The following is a 26359-nucleotide window of genomic DNA, read 5'->3' as shown; positions in this document are numbered from 1 at the left end:
TGTCCCTCCCTTGCTCCACCCTTCATTCTTCACCATCCGTTATTCCTCTGGGCAGACCAGCTCCAAGGAGGCAAAACAGAGTCCAGCCCTCCCTGCAGCCTCTGCTGAGCCTTTGGCCCTCTAGCCCCGGCTCCCTGCACCTGGAGGTGCTGGCTTCCTGGCACCTTCCGGAGCTTGCCTGGCACCATCCGGGGGTGCTCAAGGTCAGCCTCTCTGGTGTTGAGGGTCCCTGGAGAGCAGTCCTTCCTGCAGACGCCCCTGGGAGCCTTTGGACCCTTGGCTTAGAACCTCAGCACCCCAACTGCAACTGATGCTGTCACAGCGGAGGGAAGCGTGACCTCGGCCCCCCCTTACCCCAGGTGGGCAGCAGACCCGCGGGGGGTGGCGGGGGGAGCGGGGGCGGGACTGGTGGGGTCAGGGAAGGCCCCTCTCGGGCTGGGGCTGGGCTGTGAGACCCACACAACATCCCTGCTCAGGGGGTTTCCTGGCAGCGCGGTGGATAAGAATCCACGTGCCAATGCTGGGGACATGGGCTCGGTCCCTGGTCCGGGAAGACCCCACATCCCGTGGAGCGACCAAGCGTCTGCACCACAATTTCTGAAGCCCCTGCACTCAGGAGCCCGTGCTCTGGGACAAAAGAAGCCACTGAAGTGAGCCGCTCGCACCCCAAAACCGTAGGGAGCCCCCACTCGCCGCAGCTGGAGGGAGGCCCACACTGCAACGGAGACCCAGCGCAGACAAAAACAAGTATACTCAATTTTAAAAGCCAAACAAGAAGCCACCTCTGCACAAACACCCTCACAGAGCCGTGACCGAGACCAACAGGGCTGCTAGCTGACGAACGTCCCGGGACGCCGCCTCCGTGTGCGCTGCGTCCGGCAGCGTCGGGGCTGCCAAGAGGACCGACCGTGCAGCCGGCGCCGGCCCGGCCCCGTTCCCCGGCCGGGGCGTCTCCAGGACGCAGCCCTTTCTCCGCGCACCATCCTCGGGAGGAAGGCCGGTCCGGGGCTCGGAGGGCAGGCCCCGGCTCCGACAGCCGCCGGCAGCTGGTCCGGGGCGTCTTCGCGGAGCCCCGTCCGCAGGTTTTCACCTGAGCCCACCGCTCTGCGCCTTGCAGAGCTCAGCGCTGCCCCCGCCGCAGCGGCTACGGAATAAACCCCGTTCCTCCGCGCCGGCCCCGCCCGGCCTCCCCCGTCAGCGATGCCGCCTTTCCGTGCGCTGGGCGGCGAGCGGCGCCGCGTCCTGCCCGCGGTCGCCTCGCCCTTCGCGGGGGACCCTCCGCTCGGCCGCCAAGGGGGGCCGCCCCGGGCAAGCGGCCTGGCCCCACGCGGGGCTCGCTCCCGGCTGGGAGGCGGGGCGGCGTGGAGGCCGCGGGAGGAGGAGCGCGCGAGGGCCTGCGTGGGGCCGCGCTCGCGCGTGGCTGGCGACCCCGTCCTCCGCGCGGAGCGGGCCCTCCCGGCGGCCGGGCTCCCTCCTGGACGCCCCCAGGGACCCCGCAACCTGCCCTCCGGCCCACAGGTGGGAGGGCACGTGCGGGGAGCGGCCGAGGCCCCCTTCCGAGCTGCGGTCCTTGGGCTCGGCACTCAGGAAGGGCAGCCGCACCGGCGGGGCGGGCGGCAGAAGCCGCCTCACCGAGGCGGCGGCGCCGGCCTCCCGCCGCCAGAGGGCGCGGCAAGCACCGCGGCCCCGCTCGCCTGCCACCCTCCCGCCGCGCCCCCTCGCGGTTTTGCCGCCGGGTGCTCCGGAAGTCGGGCTGGAAGGACGGCTTCCGGTTCCGGGCGGCCGCGGCGGTGCCCGGGCGCCACTGCGATAGGCGCCTACCGATCTCCCTGGAAGGGACTGGGCCGCCTCCGCCGGAGAGACAGAGCCTCCCGGGATCCAAGGCGCCAAGGCGGGGTCGCGCGGCCGCTTCAGGAGCTGCTGCCCGCGGCGGGGCGGAGCGTTCGGCCCGGGCCGCAGTCCCAGATTGGAATGAATGGGCGAGCGGCGGGCTGCTGACTAGCGCCGCTCTTCCCCCCAGCGCGGCGTCGGCAGCGCGGAGCGGCGAGGGCTCGGGGGCAGGATGAACCGGGCCAAGCCCACCACTGTCCGCAGGCCCAGCGCTGCGGCCAAGCCTTCGGGTGCGCGGCCTCTCCCCGCGGCACGCGGCGCAGCGCCTTCGGGTCGCGCGGCTTTGTTTCTCCGAGCCGAACGCGGTTCCTAGGAATGTTGTCTCCGACAGCAGTCCTTGGTCCCGGGGGCCGTGGGAGTCCCGGGACGGGGGTTTGGGACCGCTGCCACCGCCTCCTCGACCCAGGCCGTCTCGTTGGTCTGTGCTTCCGAGGCCGCGGACAGCAAGCAGCCCAGGAGTGCCTGGCGGGAGGAGGGGGCGGTACAAGCAGGGGCTGACAGCGGGCTGGAGCCAGACTGGCCTCCAACCCGCGCTCCGCTCCTAGCTGAGTGGCCTGGGCGCTTTACCTAACCTCTCTGTGCCTGGTGGTACTCAACCTGTAAAGTGAGGTTAATGATGCCTGTTTCAACTTGTGGAGGGTGGAGGGAACGGATGCTGATCGGCTGGAAACGGCCTGGTCTGTAGTCAGCGCCGTGTGACTGTCTGTTGCTCGCTGGCCAGTCCCAGCACTGCTGTGGACTTGCTGGGTGTCTTGTTTTTTGGCCTGCCCCAACCGGAGTTGAATCCCCATGGAGATCGTGGGAGGTTGGAGTTCTCGGACTCCCTTTCCACCTAGCTGCCTTGTGAAGGTGCGTGTCCCTCTGCAGGCCACCCTCCGCCGGGAGACTTCATTGCTCTGGGCTCAAAGGGTCAGACCACTGAGTCGAAAACAGCCTCCACCCTGCTGAAGCCTGCCGCTTCCGGCCTGCCCTCGGAGCGGAAGCGCGATGCTGCGGCTGCATTGGCGGGTGCCTCGGCATTGCCGGGGCTCACCAAGCGCCCCAAACTCTCCTCCACGCCCCCGCTGAGTGCCCTGGGACGCCTGGCTGAGGCTGCGGTTGCAGAGAAGCGTGCCATCTCTCCCTCCATTAAAGAGCCATCCGTGGTCCCGATTGAAGGTAAAGACAGCCTCTGGACATCTCCCAGAAAGCACAGCCCCTGCCTCGTCCCAGCACCAGGGTTCAGAAAGGCTACTTCCGGGCTCAGCACTGGAGGCTCTGGAGAATGGAGGACAGGAGTCAGCTGTGAGTTTGTTTTCCAGAGCATCTCATAGGACCGCACCTCTGCTTCAGACTGACAGTGATGAGAGGTGCTTGGCACTCAGGGCAAGGTGGCCCACATCGATCCGGGGCCGCTGCTGAGTGCGCCGCTCCGTGGCCCTCTCTGGGGAGCAGACAGCCGTGCAGGGGGCTCCTGCATTGGAAAGCCTCGTACGGATTTCTGTTGGCCCTGCTCCAGGGCTGGAGCCGGCGTGAGCCTGATGCCCTCCTGGAGGGCTGCCTGCTCCGGTCCTTGGGGAACAGGCTCACTCTTGTTCCCTTGCTGGTCTGGCGTATTTTCTGAGGCCGCCTCTGTGACAGTCTTCTCTGAGCACAGGAAGTCCAGGGCAGTGCAGACAGACAGGCGCTGTCCTTGGGGGCTGTGCGTCTCGTGAGGACCCTGTCCACCCAGGATGAGGTGGTTCGTGCTGCCTCGCCCCTCTTCCCAGTTCCTAACGATGCAGAGTTTACCTGCTTGCTTTCTATCTCTTAGCTGGTGAGGTCTCATGATAGCATTAGAGACAGGCCTAAAGCTTACCCACAGAAGCTGGTAGCTCTGCACCTGACGCTCCCCTGTTTTTCTGGAGGTCGGGTCTGTTTAGCATCACACCAGGCCTGAGTGTTAACGTGTACAGGTGATCACGAGGCAGCCGGGGAGAGAGGAGGCCCGTCGGGGAAGCGGGGAGAGAGGAGGCCCATCGGGGACTGTGGCAGGAAACAGAGCCTGACAGGCTGGCTGGGATTCGACTGGCAGTGAGAAGCCGTGGCGTAGCGGCCTTCGTGCTGGTGGAGGGGCCCGTGCTTGGGGCAGGGCCGGGGCTGCGCTGGGCAGCGGTGAGACCAGGGCGGAGGCTGGCCTTGGGCTGCGCTGAGTGGTGGCCGCCTCGGATCTCCGTCTCGAGGTCCCTCCCCGGCAGCTGGGCCAGGTCAGCGCTGGGAGCACTTGAGGGGCTGAGTCCTAACTCAGGCCACAGCTCTCTCCTCACTGGCCGTGCTTCGGTTTTACCATTGCACAAGTCCCAGATGAGGTGGCTTTGGTTACATGGAGCATGGTTACGAAAGGCATGTCACAAATGAAACGCATTTAGCAAAGCAGAAGAGGCCAAGTTCAGGCATCTGGCACTTGGAGTGTCTCCACGGCCAGGACCTTCTGAGCGCCACCCCTCTGTCTTGTCTGTCTGTCTGTCTTTCTCCCTGGCACGTGGAAATCACTCGGGGAGTCTCGGTCCACCCCTGTCCTCCATGCGTTTGGGTCAGGAATCTGTTGCGTGGCCATCACTTGGGTACCTAAAAACACAGTCCTGAAAAAATCTCTGAGTCAGAGAAGAAATCACAGTGGAAGTGAGAGAGTAGGTGGACCCAAACGGTCACATGTGCGGCACAGATCGGACACGGGGGGAGCCGAGCCTGGCCCAGGGGCCCCCAGAGGTGGGGAGCGTGGAGGGGGGCTCTGGTCCCGTCAGAGAAGGAAGGTGGGGGCTAGGATGCCCAAGCAGGTAGCAGGAGGGAGAGAGCACAGGGCAGCTGTGCGGGGGGAGAGTCGGAGCCCCCGGCCGGCTCTCTGAGAGACTCGGGGAGGCCGAGGTGGAGGAGGAGGCCACAGATGGCGCCCGGCCAGCTTACTTGGAAGCTTAGGAAAAAGGACCAATTTGTAGAAAAAGAGGTGTTCCTAGGCCAGGTCACCCTCGAGTAGCCGTGTGGGTGCAGCGAGAGGGCTCTGGCAGTGCCTGGTGGGCTCCTGCACGGCCCTTCCTGGGGCTGGTCACTCCTGGGGGTCGGCGACCCCGCACTGCACAGCCCGGCTGTGCCCCTGCTTCCCTGGGGACCCGCGGTCTCGGCTCCACCCCAGGCCCTCAGTCAGGCCCCTGGAGGCCGCCCTCGGCAGCCCCTGGCCTAGGGGCCCCGTGGCGCAGTCTTGCTCGGGGCTGCCCGCCTGACTGGGCTGTCCCCCCGGCAGTCCCACCCACGGTGCTGCTGGACGAGATCGAGGCAGCCGAGCTGGAGGGCAACGATGACCGGCTGGAGGGCGTGCTGTGCGGGGCCGTGAAGCAGCTGAAGGTGACGCGGGCCAAGCCGGACAGCGTCCTGTACCTCAGCCTCATGTACCTGGCCAAGATGAAGCCCAACATCTTCGCCACGGAGGGCGTCATCGAGGTGAGGGCCGCCGCCCCCTCCGTGCCAGGGAGCGGGGAAGGCGAGGTGAGGGCCGCCGCCCCCTCCGTGCCGGGGAGCGGGGAAGGCGGGGTGAGGGCCGCCACCCTGCTCCGTTCCGGGGATCAGGGAGGGGGCGGGTGGCGCTGGACGGGCCTCCCCGCCACCGTGCGGTCTCCCGCAGGCGCTGTGCAGCCTCCTGCGGCGGGATGCCTCCATCAGCTTCAAGGCCAAGGGGAACAGCCTGGTGTCCGTGCTGGCGTGCAACCTCCTCATGGCCGCGTACGAGGAAGACGAGAACTGGCCCGAAATCTTCGTCAAGGTGAGCGGCTCCTCCCGGGCAAGCGCTCTCGGTGAAGGGGGCAGGGGGCTGCGGGACTACCAGGGGGTAAAGGCATCTGAGGGCTGCGTGTGGCAACCCAGGGCATCTCCTCTCCCGAGCTGCTGGCTGGGAAGGGGCAGCCGGGGCCTGGGGGAGGCTCCCAGCTTGCTCCTGCCCACACGCAGGGGGTCGCAGTAGAGGGCAGGCTGACGTTCGGGCTCCGTCCTCACAGGTATACATCGAAGACTCCCTGGGGGAGCGGATCTGGGTGGACAGCCCACACTGCAGGACCTTCGTGGACAACATCCAGACGGCCTTCAACACCAAGATGCCCCCCAAGAGTGTACTCCTGCAGGGGGAGGCAGGGCGTGGTGGAGGGGACCTCAGTGCAGGTGAGAGCCCCTGCGGCAGCTGGGCTGGGGTTCCCTGTGGGAGCGGCCTGGGCATGCGGCGCCGGGGGGGCCGGTGTCCACTAGACGCTCCTTCTGCAGGAAGCAGTCCACACCCGTCCCTCACGGAGGAGGAGGACAGCCAGACGGAGCTCCTGATCGCCGAGGAGAAGCTCAGCCCCGAGCAGGAGGGCCAGCTCATGCCCAGGTAGGTGTGCCACACGCCCCCCGCCTGCATGGCCCCAGGAGAGCACCCCCGCCTGCCTGCCTTCCTGCCTGCTGCCGTCCCCCCTCTGGCCTAGGTACGAGGAGCTGGCGGAGAGCGTGGAGGAGTACGTCCTGGACATGCTGCGCGACCAGCTCAACCGGCGGCAGCCCATCGACAGCGTCTCGCGGAACCTCCTGCGGCTGCTCACCTCCACCTGCGGCTACAAGGAGGTGCGGCTGATGACGGTGCAGAAACTTGAGATGTGGCTGCAGAACCCCAAGGTGAGGCGCGGGGCGCGCGCGCACGCGGGGCCCTTCCACGCCCGAGTCCGCGGGGCTGACGGCGTCTCCCCGCCCCCGCGCCCGCAGCTGACACGGCCCGCCCAGGACCTGCTTATGTCCGTGTGCATGAACTGCTGCACGCACGGCGCTGAGGACATGGACGTCATCTCCCACCTGATCAAGATCCGCCTCAAGCCCAAGGTCCTGCTCAACCACTACATGCTCTGCCTCAGGTACGCGCGGGGCCGCCGGGGGCGGCGGCAGCGGCGCAGGGGTGTGGGGCGTGCGCGGCCACGGGGGTGGGGGCGGGTGGCGGGGGCGTGGGGGGCGCAGGGCCACCGGGGTCGGGCGGCAGGGGCATGGGCGCGGGGGGGGGCGCGGGGCCGGCGGGGGCGTCGGGGGCGGGCGGCGGGGTCGCAGGCGGCAGCCGCTGGAGCTCCCTCTGCTTGGCCGTGCCCAGGGAGCTGCTGAACGCGCACAAGGACAACCTGGGCACCACGATCAAGTTCGTGGTCTTCAACGAGCTCTCCAACGCGCGGAACCCCAACAACATGCAGATCCTGTACACCGTGCTGCAGCACAGCTCCGAGCTGGCGCCCAAGGTGGGGCCCCGGGGCCCCTGCCCCAGAGCCTGGCTGGAGGAGAGGGCGTGGACCTGCGGGGGCAGAGCGCTGTGAGGAGGCTCTGGCTGTGCAGCAGCGGCCGTTGGGGCCAGTCCCGGGGTGTCGGTCGCGGGCACTCTGGGCAGGCCTCCTGTTGGCCCACGAGGATGAGAGCTGCGGGGGCCGCGTGTCCTGGGGCAGGCGGCCTGCAGCTCCCACGCGCTCTCTCCCCAGTTCCTGGCCATGGTGTTCCAGGACCTGTTGACTAACAAGGACGACTACCTGCGGGCCTCGCGGGCCCTGCTGCGCGAAATCATCAAGCAGACGAAGCACGAGATCAACTTCCAGGCCTTCTGCCTCGGGCTCATGCAGGAGCGCAAGGAGCCGCAGTACCTGGACATGGAGCTCAAGGTGCGCGGCGCCCCGCCCCCGCGGCCGGCCCCGCCCCCGCGGCCGGCCCCGCCCCTGCCGCCGGCCCCCGCGGCCACTGTCTGGTGTGCACAGAGTGACGGCACCCCCAGGGCTGGGGGTCTATTCAGGGTGGATTTTGGGGGGGTTGGGGAGGCGGGAAGGGCCTCTGGAGAATAGGACTTGGGGCTGAGGGTGGCAGATCTGGAGTGCCACGTGAGCTGGTCAGCAGACGGCCCGTGGGGGTCCTATTCTCTGCAGGGTAGCTCAGTCCAGCTCTGTGGGCTGAACCTCCCCCTGTGGCCTGACCTGGCCTTGCTGTGGCCGGTTCTTGGTCCCTAGCCTCCTGCTGCCCGGCTGGCCGTGGTGGGGGGGCGGTCAGAGGGCAGACAGGGACGTGGACCCGCTGAGCTGGGCTGGGCTGGGCGGGGCTGCTCTGTCGTGCAGGAGCGCTTCGTGGTGCACGTCACGGACGTGCTGGCCGTGTCCATGATGCTCGGCATCACCGCCCAGGTGAAGGAGGCTGGCATCGCCTGGGACAAAGGAGAGAAGAAGAGTGAGGAGCAGGGGGCGGGCTGCCTGCTGCGGGGGGCTCTCACGGTGGGGAGGCGGCCTTGGGTGGGAGAAGGGGGCTCTGCTCTGAGGGTGGGCCTGGGGCGGGAGGGTCGCAGCTGCAGCTCGGCTCCTGGAGTCCCAGGAGCTTTTGAAACTGCTGGTTCCTACTCTGTCCGGGCGGAGAGCAACCGCTCCCAGCCTGGGGTCGCCCTCTGCTGGTTTGCTTGTGCGGGTCCTGGTGCCTTTGGGCTGGGGATAGGGTGGGGGCCAGGGCAGCGGTGTCTGGGTCAGCCTGCTCTGGGTCATTACTGACCCTGGAAAGGGTTGGCTGCAAGGCCCTTTAAGCGATTGGCTGGAAGGACCCTTGGGATTTCAGGATTTCAGTTCCCTGAGGTGTCCTCAACCCTGGAGGACAGTCAGGTACCTGTTCGCTGAGCCTTGCTCCAGCCGTCTCGACCCCGCCCCGTCTTGGCCCCGCCCCGTCTCGGCCCCGCCCCGTCTCGGCCCCTCCCCTTTGAGGTCTCAGGATGCTTGTGCCGCCCAGGCGCCATAACCGTCTCCTCCTCCCCAGACCTCGAGGTGCTGCGCTCCTTCCAGAACCAGATCGCCGCGATCCAGCGCGATGCTGTTTGGTGGCTGCACACCGTCGTGCCCTCCATCAGCAAGCTCGCCCCCAAGGACTACGTGCACTGGTGCGGCTGGCTCTGCCCCGCCCCGGCCGGCCACGCTCCTGGGGCTTGCGGGTGACAGGCCACTGGCTGGAGCCAGGCCCTCTGAGACCAGAGGGGCCAGTGGGCAGCAGCCAACACCTCGTGGTGTCCGAGCTTCGAGCAGGGCCTGGGGGAGGCGGGGTCCTAACTGGTGGGGTGGGGAGCCCCCTGTTGGGAGGGGCCCATCTCCTGCCAGCCTCCCCGGCCTCACTGCAGAGCCAGGAGCCCGGCCATCCCTCTGTGCACAGGCTTCCCCGCCCATGGGGGCTGATGGGGTGGGGGCCCCAGGACCCCCAGCCTGATGGCCCTCCCGCCCTGCAGCCTCCACAAGGTTCTCTTCACGGAGCAGCCCGAGACCTACTACAAATGGGACAACTGGCCGCCCGAGAGTGACCGCAAGTGAGCAGGCCAGCTGGCGGGGCGGGGCCGTGGGCGTCCCAGGGGTCGCCGTCCCTGCGCCCACACCCTGCGCCGCCCTTTCCCCAGATGCACCGTCTGCAGGCCCCTGCGCCCTAACCCTAACCCCACCCCCACCCCTCGCGTCCAGGCAGCACACACACGTGTCCTCTCTGCCCTCACTGGTCCCCGAGCCAGGTCACCCTCCCCAAGCTTCCAACAGATCGCTCCTGTCCTGCCTCTTTGGGCCCCGCCGCGGGGTCAGCGTGCTCCGCTCACACCCGCTGGAGCCCTCCCCGTCTGGGGGCGTGGCTTCGGGGCGAGCTGGCCTGTGGGCCCCCCGAGGCTGGGCTCCCACTCAGAGCCCTCCGCAGGGCTGCAGGGCCCTGTCCACATGGGCATCAGGCACAAGTGACCGCGAGGAGGGTGGGCAATGCCCCCTCTGTGCCCAGACCAGACTGGAGCTGGGGCTTCCCCTGCCCTGGGGGTGGGCGGGCCCTGCGGGCCTGGGGTGGGCCCCCATGAGCCCGCCTCTGCCCCTCTGCCCGCAGCTTCTTCCTCCGCCTCTGCTCGGAGGTGCCCATCCTGGAGGACACGCTGATGCGCATTCTGGTCATCGGGCTCTCGCGGGAGCTCCCGCTGGGCCCTGCCGACGCCATGGAGCTGGCCGACCACCTGGTGAAGCGGGCTGCAGCCGTGCAGGCAGACGGTGAGGGCCTCCCGCTGCCGGCTCCCCTCCCCACGACCTCCTGGGCCTCCGTGTGTTCTCTGCACGGTTGAACCCGGCAGGAGTGTCTGTCTCCCGCCTCTCTGAAGGGCCGTGGGGGGGCCTGACGCGGAGCTGCCCCCTTCTAGAGCATGCGTCTCGCTGCTGGTGGGCCTGGGCTGACCTGCAGTGTTGGGGGCTCGCCGTCCCCCTGCCTTCCCTGGCGTGGCCGCTGCACCCACGGGTGTCGGCGCGTCCTTGCCCGTCTGTGAGGCCGGCCGTGCTGCACCCTCGGGCGCTGCGCACCCTGTGAGCCCGTGCCTGCCTCACCCCTGCCCCACCTGCCGCACGTCCTTGCTTCCGGACGCCCGCGGCCCGAGTCCGGGTGGGACGCCCACCGAGGGACCTGCCTGTGGCTCCCGCATTCCAGACGTGGACGTGCTGAAGGTGGAGCGAGTGCAGCTGATCGACGCCGTCCTGAACCTGTGCACCTACCACCACCCTGAGAACATCCAGCTCCCGCCAGGGTGAGGCCCCCGGCCCCGGCTGCCCTGTGTTCTCCTCCGCCCGCACCCCTCTGCTGCCTAGTTCCCGTGTGTGAGCCAGCAGCCGTGTCTGGCTCCCAGGCGACAGTGAGTTCACGCCGTTTCCTCAGCACTGACGGCGGTGCAGTCTTCGTTTGCCCTGTGCGTCACTCGTTGGCGGTTGTGACAGGGTGGTCTCAGCGCACCCGCAGGGCTCCGCAGCCGTCGCCTGTGTGACTGACAGCGTCGTCCCTCCGAGAAGCCTCTCCCCATCCGCTGGTGCTCCCCTCTCCTTCCCCTCAAGCACACGCGGCCTTTTCCCACGCATCCTGTAGCTTCGACGTTTCTGGACGTCTCGCGTCTGAGATGTGGCGGCAGGGTGGCCCCTCTCAGGACGCGTGTGCCGTTGCTGCCCGGGCCCCGACCCGTCCGCCTCTCGGACTGCTGGTCCCGAGGCTGAGCGGTGACCACCTTGCTTCCAGGTACCAGCCCCCGAACCTCGCCATCTCCACTCTCTACTGGAAGGCGTGGCCCCTCCTGCTGGTGGTCGCTGCGTTCAACCCAGAGAACATTGGTGAGCGCCCCCTGCCCCGCCCCGGCCACCTGAGCCTCTGTGGGCCTCGCCGCTCCGGGACGTCCCGCTTGTCGGGCCGGGGGGCGGAGCCTGGCTGGGGGCCGGGGTCGGGCCCGGGCCCCGCGCCACCTGTCGCCTTGTGCCCTAGGCCTGGCCGCCTGGGAAGAGTACCCCACGCTGAAGATGCTGATGGAGATGGCGATGACCAAGTGAGCCGCTCGCCACACGCGGGGCTGGGGCGCGGGGCGCGGCTACACTCGGGCGTGTCGGGGGCCCCGGCCCTCAGGCCCCCGGAGGGTGCCTGTTGTCTCTGAAGTGGGAGTCGGCCTGGGTGCCTGTGCCGGACCGCCTGGCCCAGCGGCAGGGGTCTCGCACGGCCCTCCCGCACACATGCCGCTCTGGGTCCGGGGCCCTGATGCCTGTCGGCCAGCTCTGGAGGCAGCAGCGCGCAGTTGTGTGGAAGGAGAGGGTGGCCAGCTGTGGGCCCTGAGGGACATCCACTCCCTCGCTGAGGTCTGACTGGCCGTGTTGCCGATGGCCCCGGGACGCCTTGCACGGTCTGACGTCTCCATCCGGTCCTGGGCCGGGGGCGTCGCCATGGGCTCTGACCCCTACTCTTGAGCGCTATCTGGGGGCGGCACGGCGACAGGTTCCTGTTTCCTGGTCCCAGCAACTACTCGTACCCACCGTGCACCCTGACGGACGAGGAGAGCCGCACCGAGATGATCAACCGGGAGCTGCAGGTCTCTCAGCGGGAGAAGCAGGAGATCCTGGCGTTTGAGGGGCACCTGGCCGCAGCCTCCACCCGGCAGACCATCACGGAGAGCAGCAGCCTGCTGCTGTCCCAGCTCACCAGCCTCGAGCCCCAGTGTGTGCGGCCTGGGCCGGGCGGGGTGTGGGGGCATGGCCCGGCGAGAGCGGGGGTGTGGGGCAGGGCCCGGCGGGGCGTGGGGCGTGGCCGGGCGTGAGGGGTAGGGTGGGGTCTAATGGGAGGCCAGGCCACACTGTGTGTGAAGCCAAGAGCCCCCAAGGCCAGGCTGAGAGGGGAGGAGCCATGGGGCTGTGGGAGGACGGGCTGCAGGTGGGAGGCAGGCAGGTGCGCCCCCTGCTCACTCTTAGCTGGGGGCATTGCACTTGCCACTTTGACACATGCGTGTCGCCTGGCGCTCTCAGAGGGCCACCCCGGAGGCCTCCGCCTCACATCCTGGACCAGGTGAAAGGCCTCAACCAGTCCCTGCGCCTTGGGCACCTGCTGTGTCGGAGCCGGAACCCCGACTTCCTCCTCAACATCATCCAGAGGCAGGTGAGTACCCCTGAGGCTGCGGGGGGCTCTGGCATTAGATGAGACTGTGGGCTAGAGGGCGCGCCTGGAGACCGGGCCCCTCAGCAACAGCTCCTGGGTGCAGGGGACTGCCTCGTGGGCAGTTGCCGGGGGGAGGAGGGCAGCTGGGCTAACTAGTGAGAGCCGTGTGCCTGCTGCCTGCCCAGGCCTCCTCGCAGTCCATGCCCTGGCTGGCTGACCTGGTGCAGTCCAGCGAGGGCTCCCTGGACGTGCTGCCTGTGCAGTGCCTGTGTGAGTTCCTGCTGCACGACGCCGCCGCCGAGCCCGCCTCGGGCGGGGAGGAGGATGAGGGCGAGAGCCGGGAGCGGAGGGCCCGGAAGCGGCAGGTCAGCGTGCGCCCGGGCCCACACACCCGCCCTGACCCTGTCTCCTGACCCCAGACACCTGGAGCCCACACGCCCTCCCTGACCCTGCCACCCTCACAAGCCCACCCTGACCCCCATCCCCTGACCCCACACACCCGGGGCCCATGTGCCCGCCCCGAGCCCGCCACCCTCACACACCTGCCCTGAGCCCGCCACCCTCACATGCCCGCCCTCCTGCCCTGACCCCGCCACCCTCACATGCCCGCCCTGACCCCTGGAGCCCCATATGCCCATCCCAGGCCCCACACGCCCGCCCTGACCCCGTCTCCTGACCCCCGACCCCCATCCCCACAGAGGCAGCAGAAGCAAAAGCAGCTGCTGGGCCGCCTGCAGGACCTGCTGCTGGGCCCCAAGGCAGACGAGCAGACGACGTGTGAGGTGCTGGACTACTTCCTGCGGCGGCTGGGCTCCTCGCAGGTGGCCGCCAGGGCGCTGGCCATGAAGGTGAGGGGCTGGGCCCTCCGCGCCCCGGGCACGGTTGTCTCTTCTGTTAAAACGACCGTCTTTCTCACCGGGGCTTCACTGGAAGAGACTATCAGGGAAAAGGGGACGGTAGTAACGCGCAGACACTGGGTCCTGTCCCGCCCGCGCCCTTCCCGCTCTGGGTGACCGGAAGTGTCCCGGGGCGGCCCCGTGTCCGTCCTGCCACCCCCCCGAGGCGCTGGCGCTGGATTCCCGGGCAGCCGGGCCTCTGTCCCGGCAGCTCTGAGCGCGCGGCGTCTCTGCTGGCTGGAGGAAGCCGGCAGCCCCCGAGCCCGCGTGTCCGCTTGCAGGGCCTGTCCCTGGTGCTCTCCGAGGGCAGCCTGCGGGACGGGGAGGAGAAGGAGCCGCCCCTGGAGGAGGACTCGGGCGACGCGGACGCGCTGCAAGGCTACCAGTGGCTGCTGCGCGACCTGCCCCGGCTGCCGCTGTTCGAGAGCGTGAGGAACACCACCGCGCTGGCGCTGCAGCAGGTGCGGGTGGGGGCGGAGGCGAGGGGAGGGGCACCGAAGGGGCGGGGCGGGGCGGGGGCGGGGCGGGGCGGGAGGGCGAGGGGCGGGGCCGGCCACCACGGGAGGGGCGGGGTGGAGGGCCCGGGGGCCATCCCCGCTGCTCACAGGGGCCCCCTCCGCAGGCCATCCACATGGAGACCGACCCGCAGACCATCAGCGCCTACCTGGTCTATCTGTCCCAGCACACGCCCGTGGAGGAGCAGGGCCAGCACAGCGACCTGGCCCTGGTGAGGGGCGGGGATGGGGGGAGCTTGTGAGCCAGCCGGGTCAAGAGCGGGCAGGCGGCTCGGCCACACTTGGCTCTGGGCCCCGAGTGCCGAGCTCCTGGCCAGGGACCTTCTGTCCAGAGCAGGAGTCAAGGGCAGGAGCACCCGTGTGTCTGTGGTCACCCAGCGCTGCTTACCTCTGTGGCTCTGGGCCAGCCTGGGGCGCGCAGGGGCCAGGACGCGCACCCTGCTCCTGAGGGGCCCCGTGAGCCGGGCACGGGCCTGTGTTCTCCCGCGGCTTGCTCCTTCGTGGCTGTCTTTCTCCTGACCTTGCTCTTCTGTGAGCTTGTCGGCTGACAGCGCGGGGGTCCTGAAGGCCCCCAGTACCTGTGGAGGGAGTGAGCTGGATTGGCTGAGGACTGAGGTTGGTGGGCAGTGGGATTCTGTCCAAGCCTGTGTTCTTGCCGAAGGGCCAGCGGCCTCTGCCTTCTGGGTCTGGTCTAGGGGCCAGCCTGCCCTGCGTCACTGCTGCCGATTGCAAGTAGATGCCTGTCTGGCTGTGGGCAGGCGGCTTTTCCCTGAGGGTCCTGAGACGCCTGTGTTCCTGTCACTCCCTCCTCTCCGCGGGGCCAGCCCTCTCCAGTTCACAGCCCGTGCGTCTGAGGGGGCTGCACATGGGGCCTCGTCTGTCGTTGGCATCCTGGCCGGTGTTGGGGTGTCTGCCTAATGGGGTGCGGCGTCGGGTGGCCTTGGACGGGGATGGGCCGTTGGCCGGGCGTGACGGGAGGAGAGCCCGAGCTGCTGACCCCGCCCCCTGCCGCCTGGACCCCCAGGACGTGGCCCGGCTCATCGTGGAGCGCTCCACCATCATGTCCCACCTCTTCTCCAAGCGCTCCTGCGGCGCTGAGTCGGACGTGGTGCTGGCGGCCCTGCTGTCCATCTTCTCCCGCTACGTGCAGCGCATGCGCAAGAGCAAGGAGGGCGAGGAGGTCTACAGCTGGGTAAGGGGGTGGGCCTCGCCCGGCCCGCGCCGCGCCCCGCCCCACCTGGCCGGCCCCGCCAGGCCCCTCCCAGCCCGGCAGCCGCGCACCCTGCTTCGGCCTCTCACGCCGCCTTCTTTCTCCAGTCAGAGTCGCAGGATCAGGTCTTTCTGCGCTGGAGCAGCGGGGAGACGGCCACCATGCACATCCTGGTGGTCCACGCCATGGTCATCCTCCTGACTCTGGGCCCGCCCCGCGGTGAGCAGGCTGCGGGTGCTGGGGCCGGGTCCCGCGGGGAGGCAGACGCCCCTCCTGGGGAGCACGTGAACCTCTCCGTGGCAGGAGTTCTCCGGGGCAGGCGCTGTCCCGTCGTCCTGAGGTGCACATGGGTGCTCCGGACACCTGGGCCTGCCCTTCCTGCTGGGTTTCTGGAGGTGGACGTGTGCACAGGGCTGCCCACCGAGGGGCCGCGGGTCCCTGCCACAGGCCTGGGCCTGGCCCTTGACCTGCTGGCCAGGGGCTGTGTGCAGAGCTGGCCGATCCTCCGGCCGCCTGAGACCTCCCGGGCTGGCAGCCTCTCCGTCCCTCCTGTGAGGCTGATGGAGTCGGTGACTGTGCGTCATGTGTCCAGGGAGGCAGCCTTAGGCCGGTCTGGCCTGCTGGCTGCCCAGGACTTTGTGGAGACAAGGGCGGGAAGGAGCTGGTTTGGCCAAGCCCACGGAGCCCGGCGCACATGCTGGTCTGGGCCTCACCCGGCTTCTGGGGGCCTGGCTGGCTCCCTGCACTTCGATTTCCTTGACTGAGAGGGGAGAGCACGGTGGTTGTGAGGGTTGGATAAGCCTACTCCAGCCTTCAGCATGAGGTCCCAGAGTGGCCGCGGTGCTGACCGCAGCGTCTCTCCTGAAGGTGGTGACAGCGAGTTCCAGGCGCTGCTGGACATCTGGTTCCCGGAGAAGAAGCCACTACCCACGGCCTTCTTGGTGGACACATCGGAGGAGGCGCTGCTGCTGCCCGACTGGCTGAAGCTGCGTATGATCCGCTCAGAGGTCCCGCGGCTGGTGGACGCCGGTACTGCCCGGGGCGGGGGACGGCCCAGGGCGGGGGACAGCCTGGGGAGGGGGACGGCCCAGGGAGGGGGACACCGGTACGGCCTGGGGAGGGGGGACAGCCCAGGGGCGGGGACACCGGTACTGCCAGGGGAGGGGGGATGGCCCAGGGAGGGGGACACTGGTACTGCCGGCGGGGGGATGGCCCGGGGAGGGGGATGCTAGTACTGCCTGGGGGAACAGCCCAGGGAGGTGGATGCCGGTACTGCCGGGGTGGGAGGGACAGCCCGGGGTGGGGGACGCTGGTATGGCCCAGGGGGAGCCAGGCCTCGCCTTTCACTGCAGGCCATTGCCAAGGAGAGAGGGCAGCTCGGGGGCCTCTGGCAGGTTCTGGGGCGTCCATTATTCGGCTCGTGTCTAGATCCTTCAGGAAGCTGACCCTGTCTTCAAGCTCTTATGGCCTTACAAGGCCCCAGAGAGAATGGGGTGCTGGAGGAGGGAGGGAGGCAGGTGGTCTGGACTGTGGGGTGGGCTGGGGCAGCTTGCAGTGAGGGAGAAAAGTGCCCGACAGCTGGGGAGGCCGGGCAGGTCGGGGGCGAGTTGGTTTGGGAACCAGGACACCTGGGCGAGTCTGACACGGGGCGGGGCCAGGGGACCCAGTGGCTGCCCCTGCGGCTGTCGTCCGGCCGCTGAGGGGAGCTGCCCGCAGCCCTGCAGGACCTGGAGCCGCAGCAGCTGCTGCTGTTCGTGCAGTCCTTTGGCATCCCCGTGTCCAGCATGAGCAAGCTGCTGCAGTGCCTGGACCAGGCCGTGGCCCACGACCCCCAGACCCTGGAGCAGAACATCATGGACAAGAGTGAGCGCTGGGCCGCGCTGAGCGCCCCGGGCGGGGCCTCTGGGCGGACGGCCGCCGCAGACGCCGCTTGCGGCTCCGGGGAGGCGCGGGGCTCCGCGGGCGCGGTGGAGAGGAGCCCCGCCCTGGCTGCCCAGTCACCCGCGGTGTCCCCGCAGACTACATGGCTCACCTGGTGGAGGTCCAGCACGAGCGCGGCGCGTCCGGAGGCCAGACCTTCCACGCCCTGCTCACAGCCTCCCTGCCTGCCCGGCGAGGTACCGTGCACGGCCGCTGCCCCGCGCCCCCCACCCGCTAGCGGGCTCTGCACCTCGTGGGCCTCGGGAGCCCTGGCGAGGCTGGGGTACCGAGCGAGAGCTCTCAGGAGGGCCCGTGAGCTGCTCCTCCGTGGGCGGTGGGCCCTGGGTGAGCCTGGCCTCGGTTGGCAGGGCCCCAGTGAAGCAGGTGGGAGGGCTTCTCACTGACACCGCCTCTCCCTCTTTGCAGACAGCACGGAGGCGCCAAAACCCAAAAGCAGCCCAGAGCAGCCGCCGGGCCAGGGTGGGACCCGGGCCGTGACACGGGTGCGGGTACTGGGCCCGGAGGACGACCTGGCTGGTCTGCTCCTGCAGGTAGGGCCCCCGCCCCCCGCCCCTCCAACCCCACACCCCCTGCCCGGGCCCACGGCCCGGGCCCCCGGGCAGTGACAGGTGCTGCAGGGCACACATGCCGTTTCCTGGCTGACACGCTTGCACACGCATGTGTGTGCACAGGTCCACACGTGCTCTCCAGGGCCTGTTGCCCTGGGCCCCTGTCCCCAGTCCACAGCCCTCTCCGCACGCCCGCCTGGAGAGTGTGGTGGATTAGAGTGTCCGCTGACGGCCCCCTTCTCTGCACAGATCTTCCCTCTGAGCCCGGGCCCGCGGTGGCAGAGTTCCAGTGCACGCCCCGCCGCCCTGGCACTGCAGCAGGCCCTGGGCCGGGAGCTGGCGCGAGTCCGCCAGGGGAGCCCCGAGGTGCCGGGCGTGGCCGTGCGCCTCCTGCAGGCTCTCGCCACCCTGCTGAGCTCCCCGCACGGCGGCGCCCTGGCCCTGGCCATGCACCGCAGCCACGTCCTCGCCTGCCCCTTGATGCGCCAGCTCTGCCAGTACCAGGTGGGCAGCGGGCGGGCCGCGTTCACCTCGCCCGCCCCGTCTGCGCCCGCACACGTGCTTGCCCCGTCGCATGTCCTTGGGATCACTGTGGGGCGCTAAACACGGGCCCTCGCCGTGGAGGGTGGGGCGCTGTGCGGCGGGTGGGTCCTGGGGGCCTGGCCCTGTCTGAGCCGCGCCTCACCCATCTCCAGCGCTGCGCACCCCAGGACACTGGCTTCTCGTCGCTCTTCCTCAAAGTGCTCGTGCAGGCCCTGCAGTGGCTGGACAGCCCCTCTGTGGAGGCTGGGCCCCTGCAGGCCCAGCTCAGACTGTTTACTGCACAGTGCTCGGCGCGGCGCCGGATCAGCAACGGTGAGGCGGGGCTCCCGGGCTCTGCCGCTGTGTTGGGGGTCCTGTTCCCAGGGGGGCCCAGCGGTATCGGCGTGCATGGCCAAGTGGTTTCAGGACCAGGGCCCAGGGGCGGCCCCTCGGGGAGGGGAGTGTGTGTGGGAACTGAGGGATCACTCCCGGGGCCCTGGCGGGAGTCCAGCCAGTCACACTCTCCCCTGCAGTGCGGAGCGGGTTCTTGCACCTGGTGGAGGCCCTGACATTCCGCGGGGACCCGGAAGCGGTCAGCTCCACCGTGCGTGCCATCGTGGCCACCCTCAAGTCTGGGGAGCAGTGTGACGTGGAGCCTGAGCTCATCAGCAAAGGTATCTGGGCCGCGGGCTCCACTGAGGACCCCCTTGCCGCTCCAGAGTCCCTCTGCCGGGCACCCCCAGCAGAACAGAACCCCGGGAGCGGGGCTGTCTATCCTGGAGCCGGGGCCCGTGTGATGCGCGCCCCCTCTGCCCCGCAGTTCTCAGGGGTTTGATTGCGGCGAGGTCACCTCACTTGGAGGAGCTGCTGGCCGCGCTCTTCTCCACTGCATCCGCCGTCCCAGCCTCGGGGCCCGTGGCGGTGGTCAGCTCGCTGCTGCTGCCGGAGAAGGAGGAGCCCCCGGTCCCAGGGAAGCAGGATGCCGACAGCTGCAGGTGAGCCGGCGGAGCTGCGGTTGGGCCTGGGGACAGCCCCGGGCGGCTGTGTCTGACCCCCGACCCCCTTCCCTGCAGCCAGGAGGCCGAGCGCCTGGGGCCCTGCTCGGGGCTGCTTGTCGACTGGCTGGAGATGCTGGACCCTGAGGTGGTCGGCAGCTGCCCCGACCTTCAGCAGAGGCTGCTCTTCTCCCGGGGCAAGGTGGGCCTCGCTGTGCGCAGCGCACACTCTTCCTGTTGGTTCTCACAGGCCCCAGGCTGGAGTCTCATCAGCCGGACAGGTCCTGAGTGTGCCGAGCCAGTCGCCACGACCGGCCAGATCTGGTCACAGAGGCGGGAGGGCAGGGGCGGGGTTGGTCTCTGTGGGCCCGGGTCCTCAAAGGGCGCTGGAGGGAGTGGAGCCCAGCTCCCCTGACAAGGGGTGGGGGCCGGAGCCCGCCTCAGGGCCCTTCCGGCCGTGGGAAGACGCAGAAACACTGACCGAGAGGCCGGGGAGGGGCTGTGTGACCCCTGCCCTTGTTCCTGCCCAGTGCTGGCGGGTCTGCGCTTCTGAGGGTGTGGGTCACACTCCTGCGCCCACAGCGCTGCTTGCGCGTCCCCGCTCTGAGAGGTGGGTTCAGCTCAGCCCACGTTTAGTCTGCGGAGTGACCCACTAGCCTGGGAGGCCCTGCCCTGAAGCGGCGGCTTCTCTCTGCCCTGTGCCGCCTCCCACGGGCTGCCTGCCGTCCACTGGCCCCACTCACCAGAGCTGGGCAGCCCGGTGGAGGCCAACCCAGGTTTTCTCCGTCCCAGGGCAAAGGCCACCCTGGCCCCCAGGTGCCGTCTTTCCGGCCCTACCTGCTGGCCCTGCTCACACACCAGTCCAGCTGGCCCACCCTGCACCAGTGTATCCACATTCTGCTGGGCCGGGGCCGGGAGCAGAGGTGAGCCCCCTGCCACCCAACAGGCCAGCTCCTTCCTTGTCACCACGGGCGCCGAGTGGAGCCGCCCAGCGCAGAGCTCCTCTGGGAGCCTGGCCCGGGGGATCTGGCCCAGCACCACCCTGGCCCCCTCAGGACCCGGCGGGCCCAGGTGGCCCTGCTCTGGGTGGCCGGTCCCCTGTGCTCCAGTCACGGCAAAGGGCTGTTTGTGCCACATGGCTGCAAGCGAGGGTGGGTGGGGGCAGGCCTGGATGAGCTTGGCTGGGTGGCCCACGTCCTCTGTGGCCGGCCAGGGTCCCAGCTGACGGGGCGTCTTGCCCGTCCCATCCACCTCCCTCTGCCCGGAGTCACGCCTCCTGCTGGGTCTGGCCTCCCCGCCTCCTCCAGGTTTGACCCCTCGGCCTCCCTTGACTTCCTCTGGGCCTGCATCCACGTCCCTCGGATCTGGCAGGGCAGGGACCAGCGCACCCCGCAGGCAGGTTTGGGGTGTCCCCTGCCCGGAGGGTGGGGTGGCCCAGGCACGGCCGTCCCGCGCGGGGCTGACCGACGGCGTCCGACTGCAGAAGCGGCGGGAGGAGCTGGTGCTGCGGGTGCAGCCGGCGGAGCTCGTGGGGCTAGTGGAGCTGATCCTGGCCGAGGCGGAGGCGCGCAGCCAGGACGGGGACGCGGGTGCCTGCGGGCTGCTCCAGGCGCGCCTGCCCCTGCTGCTGAGCTGCTGCCGCGGTGGCGATGAAGGCATCAAGAAGGTGACGGCACACTTGACGGGCTGCGTCCAGCAGTGGGGCGACAGGTGAGGGCCTGCCCGGCTCAGACTGCGCGTGGGGGTGGGGGCTGCCCCGGCCACGCGACCACTGCGTCTGCTCTCCCGCAGCGTGCTGGGCCGGTGCAGCCGCGACCTGCTGGTGCAGCTCTACCTGCAGCGGCCGGACCTGCGGGTGCCCCTCCCCGACGTCCTGCTGCACAGCCAGGGGGCCGCCGGCAGCAGTGTCTGCAAGGTAAGGCCTGACGGGCTCCACAGGGTGCCTGGCTCCTTTGCTTGGGGTTAGGAACCCAGACCGGGAGGTAGGGAAGTGCTTTTTCTCAGAACTCGGTGAGTGTGGATGAGTGTCTGAGAGCAGAGCCCACCCTGCCACCCTCTCCTGTCTGACCTCTTGGAGGGTCCTTCCTCCTCCGGGAAGTCCTCCAGGTGTGGAGCGAAGCAGAGTGGGCGTCCCCCCGTGTCCCCCTCGTTCCACGATGGGGCCTGTTGAGAACCGCAGGCTGCATGGTGGGTGTGATGTCTCCTGAGCTCCGGCTCCCTGCTCTGTCCCCACACGTCAGCAGACTCTCTGCGCGCGTGCTGACTTCAGAGCCTCTCTGCTGGGCCCGTGTGGATAGCGTGTCCCTTCCTGGCTGCCTGCCTCCCCTGGCTGCCTGCCTCCCCTGGCTGCCTGCCTCCCCCGCCTGCCTAGTGTGGGTCCTCTGTGTTCAGTGTCTGCCTTCCCCTCCTCTCAGCGGTGCAGGGGGCCGGGGGTGTGTGGTCTGGTGGGTCTCCCTGCCCCCTCCCCGCCTTCCCTGGGCAGGGCTCTGAGTCAGATCTGCCTCCAGCCCTGCGTCTCAGGAGGAGGAGGGAGCAACGTTTCTTTAGCTGTGCTTTCTTTGCTTCATGTGTGTCCCGTGTCTCACACACCTGAAGTTACGCTTTACCTGTGAGGTCGGTCTTTCTCACCTGAGATAGTTCAGGGCTTTTGGTCTGTCTGCGGGGAGCGGCTGACGTCACACTGTGTGCTGAGGTTGGCCGGGACCTCCGGCTACAGCCAGCTTGATCCTCTGAAGCCCCAGAAAGCAGCGGGGGCAGGTTTCTCTGGGACACCATGAGGGTCCTCAGGGACTGTGCCAGGCCCTCGGGGCTGAGCCCGGGTGGGCAGGTGGGCAGGTGGTCATGAAGGCTGCGAGGGCCCTGGCCCTGACTCCCTGCCCCTCTCAGCTGGACGGCCTCATCCACCGCTTCATCACCCTCCTGGCGGACACCAGCGACTCCCGGGCGTCCGAGAGCCGAGTGGCCGACGCCAGCATGGCCTGTCGGAAGCTGGCGGTGGCCCACCCCCTCCTGCTGCTGAGGTACTGCCTGTCTGTCCGGCCTGGTGTCTCCCCACCCCCAGCCAGGGGCGGGCCCCACAGCTGGTGTTCCTGCAAGAATGGGCTCTGCGGCGGTCATCCTGGGGTCGGTCAGGGCCGGAGGCTGCTTGCTGACAAGCCAAGCCTGGGGGGCGGGGCTGGGCGTGTCAGTCAAGCAGCCGCGAGCCTCGCAGTGGGCATCTGCGGGCTCGGGGTGGTCTCGGTCCCAGCAGATGAGATCTCTGAGGGGAGGGGCTGGGGGACGCCCAGGACCAGGCGGCTCTGGCTTGGCCGCAGGCACCTGCCCATGATCGCCGCCCTCCTGCACGGCCGCACCCACCTCAACTTCCAGGAGTTCCGGCAGCAGAACCACCTGACCTTCTTCATGCACGTGCTGGGGGTCCTGGAGCTGCTGCAGCCGCAGGTGTTCCAGAGCGAGCACCAGGGGGCGCTGTGGGACTGCCTGCTCTCCTTCGTGCGCCTGCTGCGGGTGGGTGCCCCGCCCCCGCGCGCTGCCGCGCTCCGCCCCCGCCGCCAGGCCCCGCCCCCCCATTCGGAATTCGCTCCCCAGTCGGCTTGTCCTCCCGCTCCCACAACTGCAGCGGGCTCGGTCCTCCTGACCAGGAGTGGGGGTCTGTCCCCAGAGGCCAGTGGGCGAGGGCAGACGTGGCTCCAGGGAGCCCTGCAGGAGAGCGGAGCCCCGGGCCGCAGGGGGGCAGGGGCCGGGCCAGGCCCCCAGCTGCCGCCTCCCTGGGGAGCCCCTGTGGGGGGTGGGGCGTGCGCCACAGCCACTCCTGAGCCTCAGGGACCCAGCAGAGGGCGGCGCCTGGTGGTGTCCAGCCTGCGCTGTGAGGCTCCGGGAGGGGTGCAAGCAGGACGGGGGACACGGCCGCCGTCTGCGGCAGCCCCGGCTCTGAGCGCTGCCTCGCGATGCCCTTTGCAGAACTACAGGAAGTCCTCCCGCCACCTCGTGCCCTTCGCCAGCAAGTTCGTGCGGTTCACCCACAAGTACATCAGCTGCAGCCCCGCGGCTGCCGTCGCCTTCCTGCAGAAGCACCTGAACGTACTACAGTGAGCGCTTCCCCGTCTGCGCTGTCTCAGCCGGCGACCGCTGTGGCGGGGCTCAGCGCTGCGAGCTCCCAAGGCCGTGGCGCTCGGGCCGCGGATGCTGGGTCTGCGCCAGGCCGTCCTGAGCTGGCTTCCTCCTCCCCGGCCCCCCTGAGTCCCCTACCCCCATGCTGCTCAGGCACAGCCTTGTCCCCCCTGCCCCCGTGTGGCCCTCAGGCAGACCTTGTCGCCCCCTTGTCCCCCCCCGTGTGGCCCTCAAGCAGACCTTGCCCGCCCCCCCGTGTGGCCTTCAGGGACATCTTGTCGCCCTTTGCCCTTTGCGTGTAGTCCTCACGCAGAGCCTTGTCCCCCCCTCCTTGTCCCTCTAGTGACCTGTCCCTTGACAGCAGCGACTTGGTGATGCTTAAGTCGCTCCTGGCGGGGCTCAGCCTGCCCAGCAGGGATGGCGGGGCTGACCGGGCCCTGGACGAGGAGGGTGAGGGTGAGTGGGGCTGGGCTTCTGCTGGGCGGGGGGCGGGCTGGACTGCCCTGGGTGTCCCTGGGGTGTTGTTGGCCCCGGCTCTGTGACGCGCATGCAGCCCCAGGTGGTGCCGGGGCCCGTGTGACGTCCGGCACCTGCTCTCTGGGGCCAGCCGGTCCTCTGTCTCCTCGCCTGGCCGCTTCCACGTTCCTGCCCCTCCTCCGCGGCCCCCACTGCCCTGGCAGCAACCAGGCGCCTGCAGCAGTGTGTTCAGCGAGTGGTGGGTTCGTGAGCGGGCTGAGGACCCAGGGGCCGCCCTGACGCTGGTCCCTCACGGCCGTCCTGCCCCCGGGAGCCGCCCTGACGCTGGCCCCTCACAGCGCCCTGATGCTGGCCCCTCACAGCTGTCTTGCCCCCTCACGGCCGTCCTGCCTCAGGGACTGCCCTGCCCCTGGCCCTTCACGGTCCCCGGGGACTGCCCTGACACTGGGCCCTCACAGCTGTCCTGCCCTGGTTTTGCCCAGTCATTGGTGCTGAGTGTGACTCTCAGGCACCCACCGACACGCCTGGCACAGTGGTGTGTATGGTGGTACCTTTATTGAGCACGTGCTGTGTGCAGGGCAGCAGGGAGCTTGAGGCTCTGGGGAGAAGGCCCCCAGCAGGCTCGTGGTCTCATCATGCCAACTGAGCGTCTGCTGCTTGCTGGCGCTGTGCCCGGCCTGGGCAGGGCCACGTCTTCGGGGGTCTGCTGGGACTCCAGACGCTGCTCAGCAGGGACACCCCTCCCCTCCATGCCGGGGCTCTGTGGCTGCAGCGTTAAGTCTGTCTGGGCTGCACAGGCCCTCTGTGGACGGCGGCCGGGGGCGGGCCATCCTGTCCCCCCCGCCCGTGACAGGCACTGGCTTCCTGTCTTGCAGACGAGAGCTCGGCCGGTTCCTTGCCTCTGGTCAGCGTCTACATCTTCACCCCTCTGACCGCAGCCGAGATGGCCCCCTACATGAAGAGGCTGTCCCGGGGCCAGACGGTCGAGGGTGAGTTAGAGGAGTGTGCGCCCTTCAGGCCGGGGTGCCCCCATGGTGGGCAGTGGCCCCCATTCTGTTCCTGCGGTCCTGGGTCCCAAACCAGCCCTGGCTGGCTCGGCTTCTCCTGGGGGGCATCCAGAAGACGGCAGGGCTCCTGGGAAGGCTGGGAGGGCTGGGTCTCTGCTCATAGTGGGGGTGGGGGCACGGAGAGGGCCCTGGAGGAGGAAGCTGGAGACCAGAGTGGGGGTTGGGGCTGCTCTGCTGGGCGGTGTCCTTTGGGAACCCCCTGGAGTCCCCGTGGACGCCAGGGAAGGGAGGCCTGGCGGGGAGCTGAGCCCGGCGGCCCCTGGTCCCTTCCGGGGAGCTGAGCCCGGCGGCCCCTGGTCCCTTTAAGGGAGCTGGCCGGCGGCCCCTGGTCCCTGTCGGGGAGCTGAGCCCGGGCGGCCCCTGGGGGAGGGCAGGGCGGTGTGTCTGCAGCGTGACTCGACTTGGTGCACACGCAGGTCCCGGGCCCCGCGGACCTGGAGGAGGGTCTTGGGGGAGCGTGCACCTCCGGGTCAATCCCAAACCAGAGGTGCTATCCCAGTGGCGTCGGGAGGGTGGCAGAACCCCAGGCTTGGTGTCCCGAGGTGCTGGGGGCTCCCCAGCGTGAGTGAGCGCTGAGGCGGTGTGGAGGGTCCCAGGAGGCTTGGCCACCTTGTTCTGAGCAGCTGTGCTGCACCCGGGACCCTGGGGCCTCGGCCAGGCCGGGATCTCTGCCCAGCCGGTGTGGAGAGGGCAGCGGGCCGGCCCCAGACTCCACCGCCCGCCTCCAGGTTGCTGGGGTTGCGGGGACACAGCTCCGTCACACGCGCCTTCTGCCTGCCTTAGATCTGCTGGAGGTCCTGAGCGACGTGGACGAGATGTCCCGGCGGAGACCCGAGGTCCTGGGCTTCTTCTCGGTGCGGAGCGGCCGCGGGCCCCGGGGATGCTGGGGTGGGAGGCATAGCCACTGCCACCCCCCTCCCTGCGGGGGCAGGGCGCCTCGTCATCCAGCCCGGGACGAGGCAGCCCAGCGAGGTGGAACGGGGCTGGGGGAGTGGGGTCCCCGGCCGCGCTCGCTGAGGGGGGAGCCCCACCGGGAGGTGGCCCCGCCGACACACCTTCTCCCACAGACCAGCTTGCAGCGGCTCATGAGCTCGGCCGAGGAGTCCTGCCGCAGCCTGGCCTTCAGCCTGGCCCTGCGCTCCATCCAGAACAACCCCGGGTGAGCCAGGGTCCCTGGGGCCAGGGCTGTGGGGGGCCTCGGGGCCTTGGCCTTCCTGGCTCAGGGCAGGGGTGGAGTTCAGTTCCCCTGAACTCGTGGCTTTTTCAGCACCGCAGCCGATTTCTTGCCCACATTCATGTACTGCCTGGGCAGCCGAGACTTTGAGGTGGTGCAGACGGCCCTGAGGAACCTGCCCGAGTACACCCTGCTCTGCCAAGGTCAGTTTGCTGCCCCTGGGGGCCTCAGTCCTCCGCCCAGGAGCGAGAACGGGCAGAGGCTCCGCTCCTGGGAGTGGCTGGGGTGCCGGGGCAGAGCTGACAGGCCCTCCTCCGTCCGCAGAGCACGCGGCCGTGTTGCTGCACCGGGCCTTCCTGGTGGGCATGTATGGCCAGATGGACACCAGTGCCCAGATCTCCGAGGCCCTGAGGATCCTGCACTTGGAGGCCGTGATGTGAGCCGAGCTTCGGGACCACCAAGGCGGGCCACACAGCGCTTGGAGCCCACACCCAGGGCCCCAGCTAGCAGTGGGGGCCGCCCACCCCAGAGGCCGTCCCGCTTGCGGGTGCTGGGGGCGCAGCCGGGGGGAAGGGCGCTGACGTCC

The 26359-nt window shown here is 69.3% G+C and overlaps 1 protein-coding gene across 2 annotated transcripts; it reads left to right on the top strand.

Moving 5' to 3' along the window:
- The first annotated feature begins 272 nt into the window (after positions 1-272).
- On the top strand, positions 273-26359 carry INTS1 (integrator complex subunit 1). Of its 2 annotated transcripts, XM_068967160.1 has the most exons (48): positions 273-359; positions 2021-2120; positions 2758-3048; positions 5147-5343; positions 5525-5662; positions 5895-6054; positions 6154-6259; positions 6354-6540; positions 6628-6773; positions 7001-7142; positions 7377-7553; positions 7998-8106; positions 8677-8797; positions 9137-9214; positions 9763-9920; positions 10348-10444; positions 10924-11015; positions 11164-11224; positions 11686-11883; positions 12189-12318; positions 12504-12683; positions 13017-13166; positions 13496-13675; positions 13837-13941; positions 14754-14921; positions 15047-15158; positions 15807-15968; positions 16656-16802; positions 16958-17056; positions 17286-17410; positions 17678-17932; positions 18124-18283; positions 18484-18624; positions 18771-18945; positions 19024-19147; positions 19738-19868; positions 20253-20340; positions 20429-20655; positions 20737-20860; positions 21832-21965; positions 22260-22452; positions 22906-23033; positions 23399-23511; positions 24408-24521; positions 25383-25453; positions 25667-25758; positions 25867-25976; positions 26098-26359. In XM_068967160.1, the coding sequence occupies exons 2-48, from the start codon at positions 2063-2065 to the stop codon at positions 26211-26213; spliced, it is 6570 nt and encodes a 2189-aa protein (XP_068823261.1). In that variant the 5' UTR covers positions 273-359; positions 2021-2062; the 3' UTR covers positions 26214-26359. The 2 variants fall into 2 exon arrangements, with proteins under 2 accessions (XP_068823261.1, XP_068823260.1); XM_068967159.1 differs by lacking the exon at positions 273-359 and having other exon boundaries at positions 1901-2120.

This window comes from Capricornis sumatraensis, chromosome 3 (genome assembly GCF_032405125.1).
Source record: "Capricornis sumatraensis isolate serow.1 chromosome 3, serow.2, whole genome shotgun sequence".
Taxonomy (NCBI): Eukaryota; Metazoa; Chordata; class Mammalia; order Artiodactyla; family Bovidae; genus Capricornis; species Capricornis sumatraensis.
This window is presented reverse-complemented; position numbering and strand designations above follow the sequence as displayed.